Source organism: Lolium rigidum, chromosome 5 (genome assembly GCF_022539505.1).
Source record: "Lolium rigidum isolate FL_2022 chromosome 5, APGP_CSIRO_Lrig_0.1, whole genome shotgun sequence".
Lineage (NCBI taxonomy): Eukaryota > Viridiplantae > Streptophyta > Magnoliopsida > Poales > Poaceae > Lolium > Lolium rigidum.
In genome coordinates, this window is record NC_061512.1 from 62758405 (window position 1) to 62770675 (window position 12271).

Below are 12271 nucleotides of genomic sequence, written 5' to 3' on the forward strand. Positions count from 1 at the left end.
AGCACCGCCGAATCCTCAATCCCAGTCTCACCTCGCCTCCTCCTCCGCCCAAACCCTAGGTCGCCGCCGTCTCGCACCCACCGCCGCCCGCCGCCCGCCGCCCGCCGCCCTCCCCCTGCGTTGCGGCATTTCCACGAGCACCTCGCGCGCCTCTCCCCTTCGCGCCGCGGCACTTCGGCGTTTCCGCGCGCCCTTGCGATGGCTCGCGGCCTACGAGCCATGGCCCGGGAGGCTCTAGACCTCCACACCGCCGGCCAGTACGACGAGGCGCTGGCCTGCGCCACCGAGCTCGCCCGGGCCAACCCGGACTCCGCGCTCGCTCTCAACCTCGTCGGCACCTTCCACGTGCACGCCGCCGGCGTGGCGTGGAAGGACAGGGCCCCCGGCGACGACGAGGCTGCTGCGAAGTTGGAGGCGTCTCACAACCGCGACGCCCTCGAGGCCTTCACCGCCGCTGCGCGCATCGCGCCCAACTGCGTCTTGACCGCCGTCTTCCGCGCCGAGGCGCTCTCGGCCAACCAGCGGTTCGCCGAAGCGGTGATGGAGCTATTCCGCGTCGTCTCGACCACCGCCAACCACACCGACCCGGCGGTGAACCACGTGGGCTTCGACGTTACCGGAGGCAACACCGCCAAGTCGAGGAAGGCTGACGTTGTGCGCAAGGCCGAAGGCATCATGCAGGACTTGACGAACATGATCAACAACGACGTTGTGCCCATACAGGCCGCCAGGTGGCTCCGCGAGGACGCCACTGCTGATCAAGTGCGAGCGCGTATGAAGCTTCTCGCCGAGACCTATCCTTACTCGTCGCGCGCCCGATTGCTCCGCGTAAACATGGAATTGGAGCAAGTCCGTGCCCTCGACCAGGGATTTCGCAGGAAGGAGCTTCTGCGCGGCGTTCTCGCCCTGATTTCTCGCGCGGCGGGTAGCTTCGAACGCTCGATCCTGATTGCCTTGTTCCACGCCAAGGTCTTGTTCGCCCTGGATGATTTTGATGGAGCGGAGAGAGAGTGCCGCCGTGCACTTCGCATCGAGGAGCCCATTGACCCCAGGTGGGATGACATACCTCCTGCTGTATCTGTTCCCGGCGCAGATTACGAATCCAGAGTATCTTCTGTCAACAGACAGCTCCGTATCTTGCTCAAGCGGATCATAGTTGTGGCTGCCGTATGCTGGACCTCTATCCAAACCACGCAACAGGGCGACAGGGTTGACAGGGTCATATCACTGAGGATTGACAAGCTCAAGGAGCACTATGATGGAATCGACAAGTCGGCCGCCAAGACCATATCTGATGTAGTGCGCTTTCTCCAGAATCAGAGTTCATGGAGTTTCTTTGTTTGCCCCAATACCAGTTGTAATGGCAAAAAGTTTCCGGACATTGAATCGCTCTGGGTACACATGCGCAAGAAGCACCGAGATGAGCTCTGGGATAAGCTGCAGTCAGTCTTAGGTTCAGATCTCTATGAAAATACAGCAAAGGATGATGATCACCCACTTGATGCGATAACTCTCCGTCAAGATTCAGACAAGCATGACATCTTCCATTTACCAGTGGTGCAACCTATGTTTGAATCCTTGCTCCTTTCACCATCTGTTGGAATCCAAGCAGAACCCCTTGCTGAAATGCGACAAAGGAAATGCACAGAAGGAGCTGAGATCATTGCGGATATCAAGAAGAAGCTGAGGATGTTACCTAAAGATAAACTTAGCACCAAGGTCTGGCACTTTTACATGACATGGTTTCAGTTTAGCATTCTTCCTTGTTTCGTTGTTCCGCTGATAGTAATGTTTATCAGCTAATGGTTGACGTGGTTTCAAACTGCAGTATGAGGAGTTGAGTTTCACAATACATGACTTGTGGCTTAAGTTCCTCAAAACTTCTGCTCTGGATCACCGTGAAGTCATCCTCCCCCTTGCGAGATCATTCCAATGGGTTCGTTAACATATGAAATGCTTGATTTCTCCAGCTATATTCATTTTTTTTGCTCAATTTCTCGCATTGTGTGCTAACTGATAACCATCTTTGCAGATACAAATGAAAAATTCGATTGCTCTTAGCGCAGAGGATCTTGGTAGGTTCATAGGGGATGCCGATATAGACATTATGCCCAGTAATGTTCCTGCTGCCCCTGACAGGAATGTTTCTGTGGTACACGCCAGTAATATTGACAACCCAAGTGGTGAAAACCTACAGACAGAAAACTTGCAGGTTATTTTGTTTACCTTTACGACTTGTACTGAAACTGTTTCTGTGCTACAGTTCCTACGATGTGTTAATTTATCTGATTAAAGCTGAAGCTAACATGGTGAAATTGTTTACAGCCTTTGTGCTCAGACGAGACACTTAAGGATGGTGAAAAATGTGAAGAAAGGTACAAAATAGGCAAACCCTTAATATTATGGCTGTCAGGTTTACTCTTTCTATAAAGTTCTGGTTACTTCTGTACTTGGCTCTGCAATGACTATCACCATATAGATGTCTTATTTTGATTGTCTGCACACTGGATGTTGTAGCCAGTAGACAGTATCACTGACTGCGATATTTACCTGTGCTTTCAAGAAATCCCTTTAGTATCTAATGGTTAACTTGAGTTCAGTTATGAAAACGGCAACTGATGAATGGGAACTAGCGAGTCTCAACTAAATAAAATAATTAATTTTAGAGTTCAGTTATGTTCTTCTCAATTTTTTTGCATCTGCTATATACAGATAGACTACAGAAAACTCAACTAGGCTGTTAAACTTCCCTCCTTTTTCTGAACTACGCAAGGAAGCTCACTGGTTTCACTAATGATGCAGTGAGGTTCATGTTGTAGATAGCAATTCTGAGACCATGGTAGACCAAAGATCTACGGATCCACCAATTGACGTTCTTGCAGGAAGTGCAGAGGCGGAACTTGAAAAAAAAGGTGACATCTAGACAACATCTCTTGCCAGCACCCAAGTGATCATTGTTGTTCTTTTTTCTATGTCAAAAGGAGATTGTAATTACATTACAAACCTTAAACATTAGTCCAGCTCAAAAAGTAGTGCTTCCCACTATGTTCGCTGCACTTACCACATTGGTAACAATAAGGAGATCTTTAGTGTACCAACACCCCTGTATGGAGCCCCTATTCGGCTTTTCATCATTGCATGCATTTAATACATGCCGATACAACACTCTACAGAAGTCACACATCTACTGTATTTTACCTGCAAAGTGTAATCATAATCTACTATTCCCTGAAAATATAATTAGCCATTTTACTACTAGTAAAAAGGGGTGTTTGCTGTTTTTGTTCACTTACATGGTCATCTGTTATAGCTTCTCAGAAACTCCTATCTTAGAGATGTCTTTTCTTCGTATACGTTGACTATCTGTATGTGTAAGTCTAGCTAACGTTTGGGACACTTGCGTTTTTTTATTTCCTCAAACAGATAGGCCCGAGGAAGCCAACTGTTCATACAACAATGATGGAGAGAAGAGCAATGCTCAGAATGCTCAGAATGATCACAGTCGTCCTAGATTTATACCCTTGGAGGGATGTTCTGCTAGTTATGCTGCACAGCTCCACATGGAACGTATGTTTCTCAGCATGAATGCATACCCATACCTCCATTGTAACTGCTACTGGAATTTCTGTGATACTTAGAAGTTTTTATCTTTTCAATGCTGGGAATTGTTGCATGTTACTGTGATGGCACATTTTATGTAGAGTAGCATAATAAGAAAGTGTCTACGATCTATTTCTGTTATGAACTTATACTTGCTAACCATCAAAAATCTACTTAAATTGCAATAACATGGAACACCTTTTGCACTTCATTTCCAGTTGTATGCTTGCGAGTCTTATTTCTGGGAATATCCAATAATCCAACTTGGGTATACTACTCATAATGTACTCTTGTTGTTTTATTAAATCGTATCCCAACTGCTCGTTTTGTGACCATACTGGTGAGTACTGACAGATGATCAGAGGTTAGGAAAGTTTCATTTCTTGCGATCTAGTCTTCTCATATGGATATGCACTGCTATTTTACACTACAAGCTGCAGCCGGTGTATTTATTCTGGCTAAACTTATTCCCTACCATTTATCCTGTGATAACAACCCTTCACACTGTATCTCTGTAGGCTGGGCTGCTGCAGTGGAGTTGCACGGTGACCCAGATGTTTCCTCTGGTAAGCACTGATATTGCAATTACTTTTGCATTGCTACATTGGAGCTGTTGAAGCAAACATAGAGTCCTTCATATTCATGAACCGCCATAGACAAGTTGAAACTAGAACTATCTTACTATGTGTGGCAGTTCATTTCTTTTTCTTTGTTCTGTAAGTTCGCAAATAGTTCTTACAGTCTCGTATATGATATAGGAACTTCTAGCCAATCTGTCAAGGAAATGGCAAGCACCTCCAGCTGTCAAAAAAGTCTTAATGTATTCAACAAGATCAATGCGGATAAAGACCTGTCTATCTTGAGCCTAGTCATACGGGTAAGAGAAACTTGCATCTATTTATTTTATTTTTCATCTATCAGCTTATAATTTCTTATGTTTGCATGCAGTCATTGTGCAATCTGAGGCATTTCAGAGATAATTTTCTAACTGAGCCACTTGTATGGATCATGTCTGCTGACAATGTCTGCATTGCTCTGCAATTTTATGAAATTTTCACTTCTTGGGAGAAAAATGACTACCACTTAACGGATGGTGTACTGACTTACATGAAGACCCTTCTCTGTGGAGTAGATTGCACCATTTTTTCTGAAAAGGTATACACCTTAGTCGCCATCTTGTATATATTTGCATGATCATTCTGTCGATTTTTTTAATTAAATGTTAGTTTACCACATGAAAGCAGAGTCTGGGATCCAATTTGGTTCTGATGTTACCTTCAGATTATTTTATTTGTATGCGACATTTCTTAATATGTGGTGATTTTGGAGCTTTGTGACTATTTTTAACAATACATAGATGACAGATGTAGTACTTCTTACACTAGAATGGGAAAATGCTGGTACGTTGTGGTATATTCTTTGTTGTCTAAGCTCTACCAGTCTTTGTTTTTGTTTGTTGTGTTATCTGTAAAGTATTGAACTAAAAGCATCTGTATTCTGCTTTAGTTCTATTTGATTATATGATGCACATTTTTGTCTTCACAAGGTAACCTTGTGAATCAATTTCCAGTTGCAGGTTGGGTCAAATTTTGCTTCTGAGATTGCGGCCACAATTCTCATTGGATTGCATATGTCAGAAACTTGTTCACGTTTTAGTTTAAACAAGGAGACGGAGAAACACGTGGTGAAACCATTCACGTGTGGAGATTGCATATGCCCAACACATAAACTTTTTGGGATCAAATTCAATGTGCGAATGAGCTGCAAGTGTGGGAAGTGTTCTGGCGAATACCCATATACCGCACTTTTCCATAAACTTGATGCTGGTTCACCTCAAACAACAAAGGTATGCCGTATGCACTACATTTTATGTCTAGCCAAGGTTGTATACGTGGATACCCAACAGTATTCTAGCAAGTAGGAGATGTTGACTAGAGGTTATCATTGTCGTTGTGCAGATCAAGTCCTTTGCAGAGCTTCCAGTTCTATTGGATGAACGGTTCTGTGAGGACAACAAATGCAAGGATTGTGGAATTATGCTGAATATTGATCTGTTGCTTTCAAACACACCACATTTCTTTACAATAGGTAAAGTGGCTTGTCTCAAATAATAAGTTGCAATTTATGTAGCCATTTTTGTGGCAAAACAGAAAATGACATTCCAGATGTATAACTCTTACCAGTTTCTGCAATACACCATATCTTGGAACCCCAGTCAAATATTACTACATTTGTACAATAATGAGTGTGACATGACTTCTTAACCTCGAATTAGTTTTCAAAAAATTGAATTGTGGAAAGACATATTTGTCTTCATATTAAGGTTACTGGAAATTTCCTGCTGTGCTGGTTCAAGAGGCTGTTGCTGGATTTACAAATCGACATAGCTTGCAGTAGTTTGCACCAAAAATATTAATCATGATGCTTTATTTTGCTATTATTTTGCAGTTTTGAACTGGCTTGGTGGCAGTGAAAGCCAGGACACACTCTCTGAAGTCCTGGCTGGCATCACGTCTCCTGTTGACACTGGATTCTTTTGCAAAAGTGCCGATTCTTCAACTATGTATACTGTCACCTCCATGGTACGTCCACAGCAAATTGTTATTTTCTCCTAAATTGGTTTGTTAAAAGAACTGAACAAATACTTCTGTCAGCTATTTGGTATTGGTTGATACATTCATTGACCTGCAAATTTACAAGTTATGTTGATTATTGTTACTTCTTCCTTGGCTGTGGTTCGATGCTACGTCAATTTTGAGATGTGCCCGATGCTTCTCATTATCAGCATAAATGTTGTGTTATACTCACAAATGGAGAGGAACCAAGTTTTTATTAGTGTAAGATTGAAGCAAGGCTCCTGTTATTGTGGAATAAAATGGAGCACGGTACTATATGGCACTGCCACCAGGTTCAAACTGCTAGGTTACCTTGACAAGGCATTTCTGCTATTTCTAAAGAATTGGATAATGGGTTTGACTATGATACGTCATAACTGAGTTGGTGATATCATATAATTGCTTGAGGATATGTTTGCAAGTTATCAAATCGGTCCTATCTGTGGTATACGTTCTCCTGTCTACTTCATAGATATCAAAATATTTGAGAGATTCAACAGAAGAATTTTGACAAGAATCAACAGCATGTGTGATCCTAATGTTGCTAAGGTTTTTTTGTTAAACTTCCAATTGATTGAACATCGGAGAACTATCATATGTAGGTAACCTGGTTGAACCTTGTAACCTCTGCTGCTCTCACACGTATATCTTGCAATATTTTCCGTCTCTTCATATATAATAGGAAATGGTCTCATGAAATCACATGGAGTGTTTGCAGAACATAAGCTGGAGTAACCCTTTTTGTGCCTCTCTCTCTCTCTCTCTCTATCTCTCTCTCTCTCTCTCTCTCCCCCTCTCTCTCTCTCTCTCTCTCTCTCTATGTTTTACTAGAGTCAGGCTCCAGCTGCTTTGAGTTTACTACAGGCGTACTGTAAGGTTGGTTTAATGCTCTGGTTACTTCATTTGCCTGCTTATATATGTGAGGATATTCATTGCTTGCAACTACAATGCAACTTAGCATCCATCTTATGCCACATGGCAATCTTAACTTTTGCAGATTTGCTGTGCTGATGAGAGCTATGTCTTTTTTGCCCGCGACAACGAGGACAAGTGGCTCATATATGACTTCGAAACTGTCGAGGTAAGTGACTCATGAATCCTCAGTATTCTATCTTGTAGCCATTTGATTCTTACTTCTGGATTTGTTGATGTGAACACTCTCCATGCAGACAGTAGATACTTGGGAGCATTTGCTAGAACGTTTCAAGGACTGCAAGCTCCAGCCTCAAGTTCTATTTTTTGAGGTCATCAAGTAGACTGATGTATAGCTTTGCAGAATGCAAACCTCTGTCAGACGATTAGACCCAAATTTCGACCGATTTTCTTACTTGTTGTCACTATTTCGCTGTTTCTCGATGATTTGATTTCTCCGTGGATTTATATTTTGCATTGATCTTTGTGATGTTTCTCGTTGGAACTGATGGATTATGCTTTTGGGCCTAATGCCCCATATAATGGCACCACGTCGTTTTATCTTAGCCACTGTAGCTCTGAAAGTATCATAATAAGGGATTATGAAAACAGGAATTAGGAGCGAAACCAGTGGAGGACTGGTTCATTTTTGTTGCGGTTTTTGTTTAAAACAATGTAATTTCCTTTTACAGATCTAAGCATTCAAGCAAGAAAACAGATACCACACTATGATCCTACTAGCGTAGAAGAGAATGTTAATAGAGGAGTTGGGTGCAAGAAGTTCCGTCTTGTCCTGGTTTATCAGAATTAGTATGTATGCTCGATGCAGCTTTCAGTTGGGTGCATTTGTTTCTTTTTGAATCCTGATACATTCCGATGTCTGTCTAAAATGAAAGTGTGTTAGCTCCCAGTCAGGCTTAACCCAGCACTCAGCATAGGTGCATAGGTTTGGATGTTTATGTGCATAGTTAGGGCATCTCTAACAGTAACGTAAACTTCGGTACCGAAAAACGTATATTCAGTCACATATATTCAGTCTTCCGAAAATGTGGGGAGGAAGATTTTGCAGCTGGCGCAGAACATAACCTGTAAACACGAACTAAAAAAACGCAATTCTCCACTCGTGTCCCCTAAAGGGATTTGGGCGCACCAGACGTTTGACCTCTCCAGCCTGCGCCTCAAAGCCCTTTTCGGTCCGGCGTGGCTCAATATGGTGTCTTGCGCCCCGAGCATGTCCCCGCTACACAGGGGGCGTTGCGGGGACGCCGGATAAAACGAAAACCCGCGAGTGGCGGGCTAGCATCGTCAGCCACACAGGTTGTCGCGCACCCGTCGCCTACCTTTGTCGAACACAATTTAATTTCCGTGCAGTGATGGTGCAGTTTTCCTAGAGGTGCAACGAGACGTCTCATCGTGCCTTGTCCTGCGTGCGGACATTAATGCGCGCTACCGTCCCTTCGCCTGCCGCCGGTGTATAAAACGGGATGCTCGCTCATCGCCCCTCCCACACAACCCTAGCACCACACATCCACAACCTTAGCCGCCGCGACCGAACTGCTCCATGTCAGCATGGTCGCGACCGCGGCAGGGGCGGGCGGTCATGCTGCACGCTCGTCGCTTGAGGAAGAGGATTGCTCCTGCAACAAGTATTTCGAGTTTGTCGTCTTCAACAACGATGACCCTTTTGGCAAGAAGAAGCTCCAGGACGCGTTCGTCAAATTTCTCGCCGGTCGGGAGCCAGCCCCGATGACCCTGCGAGAAGCACGTTGCGACTTCAGTCGGTGGACGGTGGAGGTCTTGTTCAACGGGAAGGCAAGATGTACCTCTACACCGGCTGGAAGAAGTTCGCCCGCGACCACGACTTCGAGGTCGGCTGCTTGGTGAACTTCTTCTACGAAGGTGACATCGAGATGAGCGTCAAGGTGTTTGATAAAGAGTCTTGCCGTATCCACTACAACGACTCTGCGACAGCAGCGACGACGATGACAACGGCAAAGAAGACTAGGGCCGACCTCTAGTCTAGGTTTTATGCCCAATCTTGGTGTTTCTAAGGTTTCATGTTCTTCAGTCATCCGTTTCAATGTTTTTTCGTGTAAAAGCGACAAAGCATCTCCAAAATTATGTATGCAACATTAATTTTAAATATAAAATTGGTTTGGGGTCAGGTTTGGGGAATGCGGCTGGAGAGGGATGCCCCCAAGCGCGGTACCAAAATGCGGTAGCCTCCAAACGACCAATCCAGCGCTTTAACCGAACGTGGCTTGGAGGATAGGACTGGAAATACTCTTAGTGATGTTCTTTCCACATTCCTCTAAGAGCATCTCCAGCCGCGTCCCCCAAAGCGTCCCCAAAAGCAATTTGGGGCGCGCTGGACCAAAAAAACGTTCCAGCCGCGTCCCCCAAAGATCATTTTTGTCCGGCGCGCCCCGATACGGTGTCCGGCGCCCCGAGCCCGTCCCCGTCCCACAGAGGACGCTCCGGGCACGCCGGACACAACGAAAAGCGAGGCGGGGAGTGGCGGGACCGACCCGTCAGCGGCACAGTTAATTTTAACCTAACCGTCGCCTACCTCGCGACGGAAGTTATTCGCGCGCAGTGACACACGGCGGCATCTTTGCCTTAATGGCGACGGAGGGGCAGGCGAGACGTCTCGTCGGTGATGCGCAGCCTCCACGCGTCGCCGGCGTTCGCACGCCACCGCCCGTTCCCGCGCGATCTTCCCGCCTCTTCTCGCCCGTTCCCGCGCTTTCTTCCCGACGCTGGCGTCTATAAAAGGTCTCCCGGCTCAATGGTAGCCACCACACCCCGCCGGCAACAAACACAGCCCTCGTCGCTCCACCGTCGTCTCCTCCACCACCAGTGGCAATGGCGAACCACCCCGGCGCTGGCCACTTCCCTCCACTGCCGTCTCCTCCACTTGCAGTCCCGAAATCGCAGGTCGACACCGACCCCGCGGCCCGGGAAGAGCGGTGGCGTGCACACCGTCAGCAGCCGTGGGAGGTAATGGAGTAGCAGGCCCGCCAGCACCGTGAGGCGGCGGATCTAGCGGCGTTCTGCGCACATGGCCCCGCTGCTGATGAGGCCGCGGCGGCAGCAGCGTGGCACGAGCAGCAGTGCGACACCGTTGCGGCGTTCGACGCCTCGACGGGACAAGAGGCGCGACGGCGCCGGTACCGGGAGGAGATGGAGCGGCGGTGGGTTGACGAGCGCCGGCGCCAGCGCGTTGAGCGGGATGCGCTGTACCGTGAACGGCGGGAGTCGATCGAGCGCCGGCGGCGGGAGTCGATCGAGCGCCGGCGACGGGAGTCGATCGAGCGCCAGCAGCAGCTGGCGGCGGAGGAGCGTCAGCAACGGGAGGCGGCGCTGGCGGCGATCTGGGGGAGGCGGGCGGACCAGTTGGCGGCGGAGGCCGACGTGTTGGCGGCGGCGATGATGGAGGCGCCAACAGATGTGGAGAAGGAGGCGCCAATGGAGGAGGAGGAGGCCGAGGCGGAGGAGACCGAGGTGGAGGACGACGACGACGACGAGTTCGAGTGGTCCGACGACGACGGGCCGCACCCGGACGAGACGGCCGATCAGCAACGCGCGCTCGTCGAGTCCTTCGAATCGGAGAAGAAGCTCCAGGACGACGCCCGTGCCCGCGAAGAGGCGCAGATTCGTCGCGCCGTCGAGCTCTCCCTCCAGGCGGCGCAGCAGGGGAGGGCGGAGGAGGACGCGCGGCGGGAGCGGAGCCGTCTGGCCACCGCCGAACGCAAGGAGAGGAGGCGCGCGCAGGAGGAGCTGCGGCGTAGGGGAGGCGACGACGGGGCGGGGCCATCGAACGCACCGCCGGCGGTCGTAGTCTAGGTTTGGATGAAATCTAGCCGTTTTCATTCAAACTTTGTAATATATAATCAAAATTGAATGAAAACCTTTATTTTCGTGCACCAATATTCATTTGGGGAGGCATTTGGGGGACGCGGCTGGGGAGCGACGTCCTCCAAACACGGCACGAACAAAACACGTCCTCCAAACGCTCGATCCGGCGCGGTTTGGGGGACGCTTTGGGGGACGCGACTGGAGATGCTCTAAGCCGCTTGGATTTGCTGACATGAAAGAACTATGTCAGCAGTACTGCTGACTCTGAACCATCAGATTGTCCTGTCAAAAAAACAAGAACCATCAGATTGTAGACCAATGTTCAGGATTTGACGCTACGGTAAACTTCAGCAGTACGTCGCTAAGCTAACAGACGTAAATGTTCAGAGAAGTTGATGTTGTCGGCATGGATCAGACATACAATGACACAAATGCGACCTTTATTAAGCTGGACGAGATGCTGGGCTTATAATCTTAATTACTCCCGAAGGGTCTGTGATGTTTCCACGTAGATCCTGGAGTCAATAGGCTAAGTACCTGTTTATTCTTAACTATCAACAACCAGGTTTAAGGTGCTGTGGTGTAGTCGGTTATCACGTTTGCTTTACACGCAAAAGGTCCCCAGTTCGAGCCTGGGCAGCACCATAATATGCTGGTACTTTTTAAAACTTTGTTCACACCGTCATACCCATGCTAGATTAGTTGTGTTTTGTTCACTTAGTTTTCTGGCACATCCTTCGTCACAAAAGAATATCCCTTTTAACAGTCTGCAGAGTAAACGCATGCATTGAAAACTTCGAACTGGGGAGATTTTGAGTTCTAAACTTCTAGTTGTACAGTAAGTGTTCACAGTTACCTGAACTGGTATCTTGTCAATCAGTCGTAAGGTTCGGTGTGTGTATAAAAATACATCCACGTCTAGATAAGATTGAGACATCTACTTTTAGATGGATGAGTATTACATTTCAGAACGAAAATAGTATATTATAGAATCGGAAATGCTAAACCTACGGGGATACAAGAAAGTTGTCAATTGGTGGTAATCCTCTGACCTCCCGTGACTTACAAGTTGTAATTCAACTGAATTCCGTATCGTGCATTCCCTGTGTGTAGCATTACTTTCATAGAAAAAGGCGTAACATGATTGGCTACCATTACATCACATATTCTTATCGCATCCCTCTCTCCGCTGCTGCCATCGGCGCCGGCCACGGTGGCGGCGAGCCCCGGCGCCAAAGGTGGTCGGGGGTGGTAGTGGCGGCGATCCATTGTGGAGGCTAGGGCGG

General features: G+C 47.4%; 1 protein-coding gene and 1 non-coding gene across 2 annotated transcripts; both read left to right on the plus strand.

Annotated features, from left to right (window-relative positions):
• Positions 1–219: 219 nt before the first annotated feature.
• Positions 220–6724, plus strand: LOC124656022. The gene is made up of 12 exons (XM_047194835.1): positions 220–1719; positions 1829–1936; positions 2033–2212; positions 2326–2375; positions 2803–2912; positions 3424–3567; positions 4119–4166; positions 4359–4477; positions 4549–4755; positions 5171–5446; positions 5559–5688; positions 6049–6724. The coding sequence occupies exons 1-12, from the start codon at positions 220–222 to the stop codon at positions 6213–6215; spliced, it is 3039 nt and encodes a 1012-aa protein (XP_047050791.1). The 3' UTR covers positions 6216–6724.
• A 4832-nt stretch (positions 6725–11556) lies between these two features.
• On the plus strand, positions 11557–11630 carry TRNAV-UAC. The gene has a single exon. It is a non-coding gene; the product is annotated as a tRNA-Val (tRNA).
• The last annotated feature ends 641 nt before the right edge of the window (positions 11631–12271 follow it).

Excerpts from the sequence above, each read along its gene's own strand:
- LOC124656022 (XM_047194835.1), top strand. The coding sequence starts at position 220 with ATGGCCCGGGAGGCTCTAGACCTCCACACCGCCGGCCAGTACGACGAG. Across the intron at positions 2,376-2,802 it reads GGTGAAAAATGTGAAGAAAG|TGAGGTTCATGTTGTAGATA; the intron begins GTACAAAATAGG and ends CTAATGATGCAG. Across the intron at positions 2,913-3,423 it reads GGCGGAACTTGAAAAAAAAG|ATAGGCCCGAGGAAGCCAAC; the intron begins GTGACATCTAGA and ends TTCCTCAAACAG.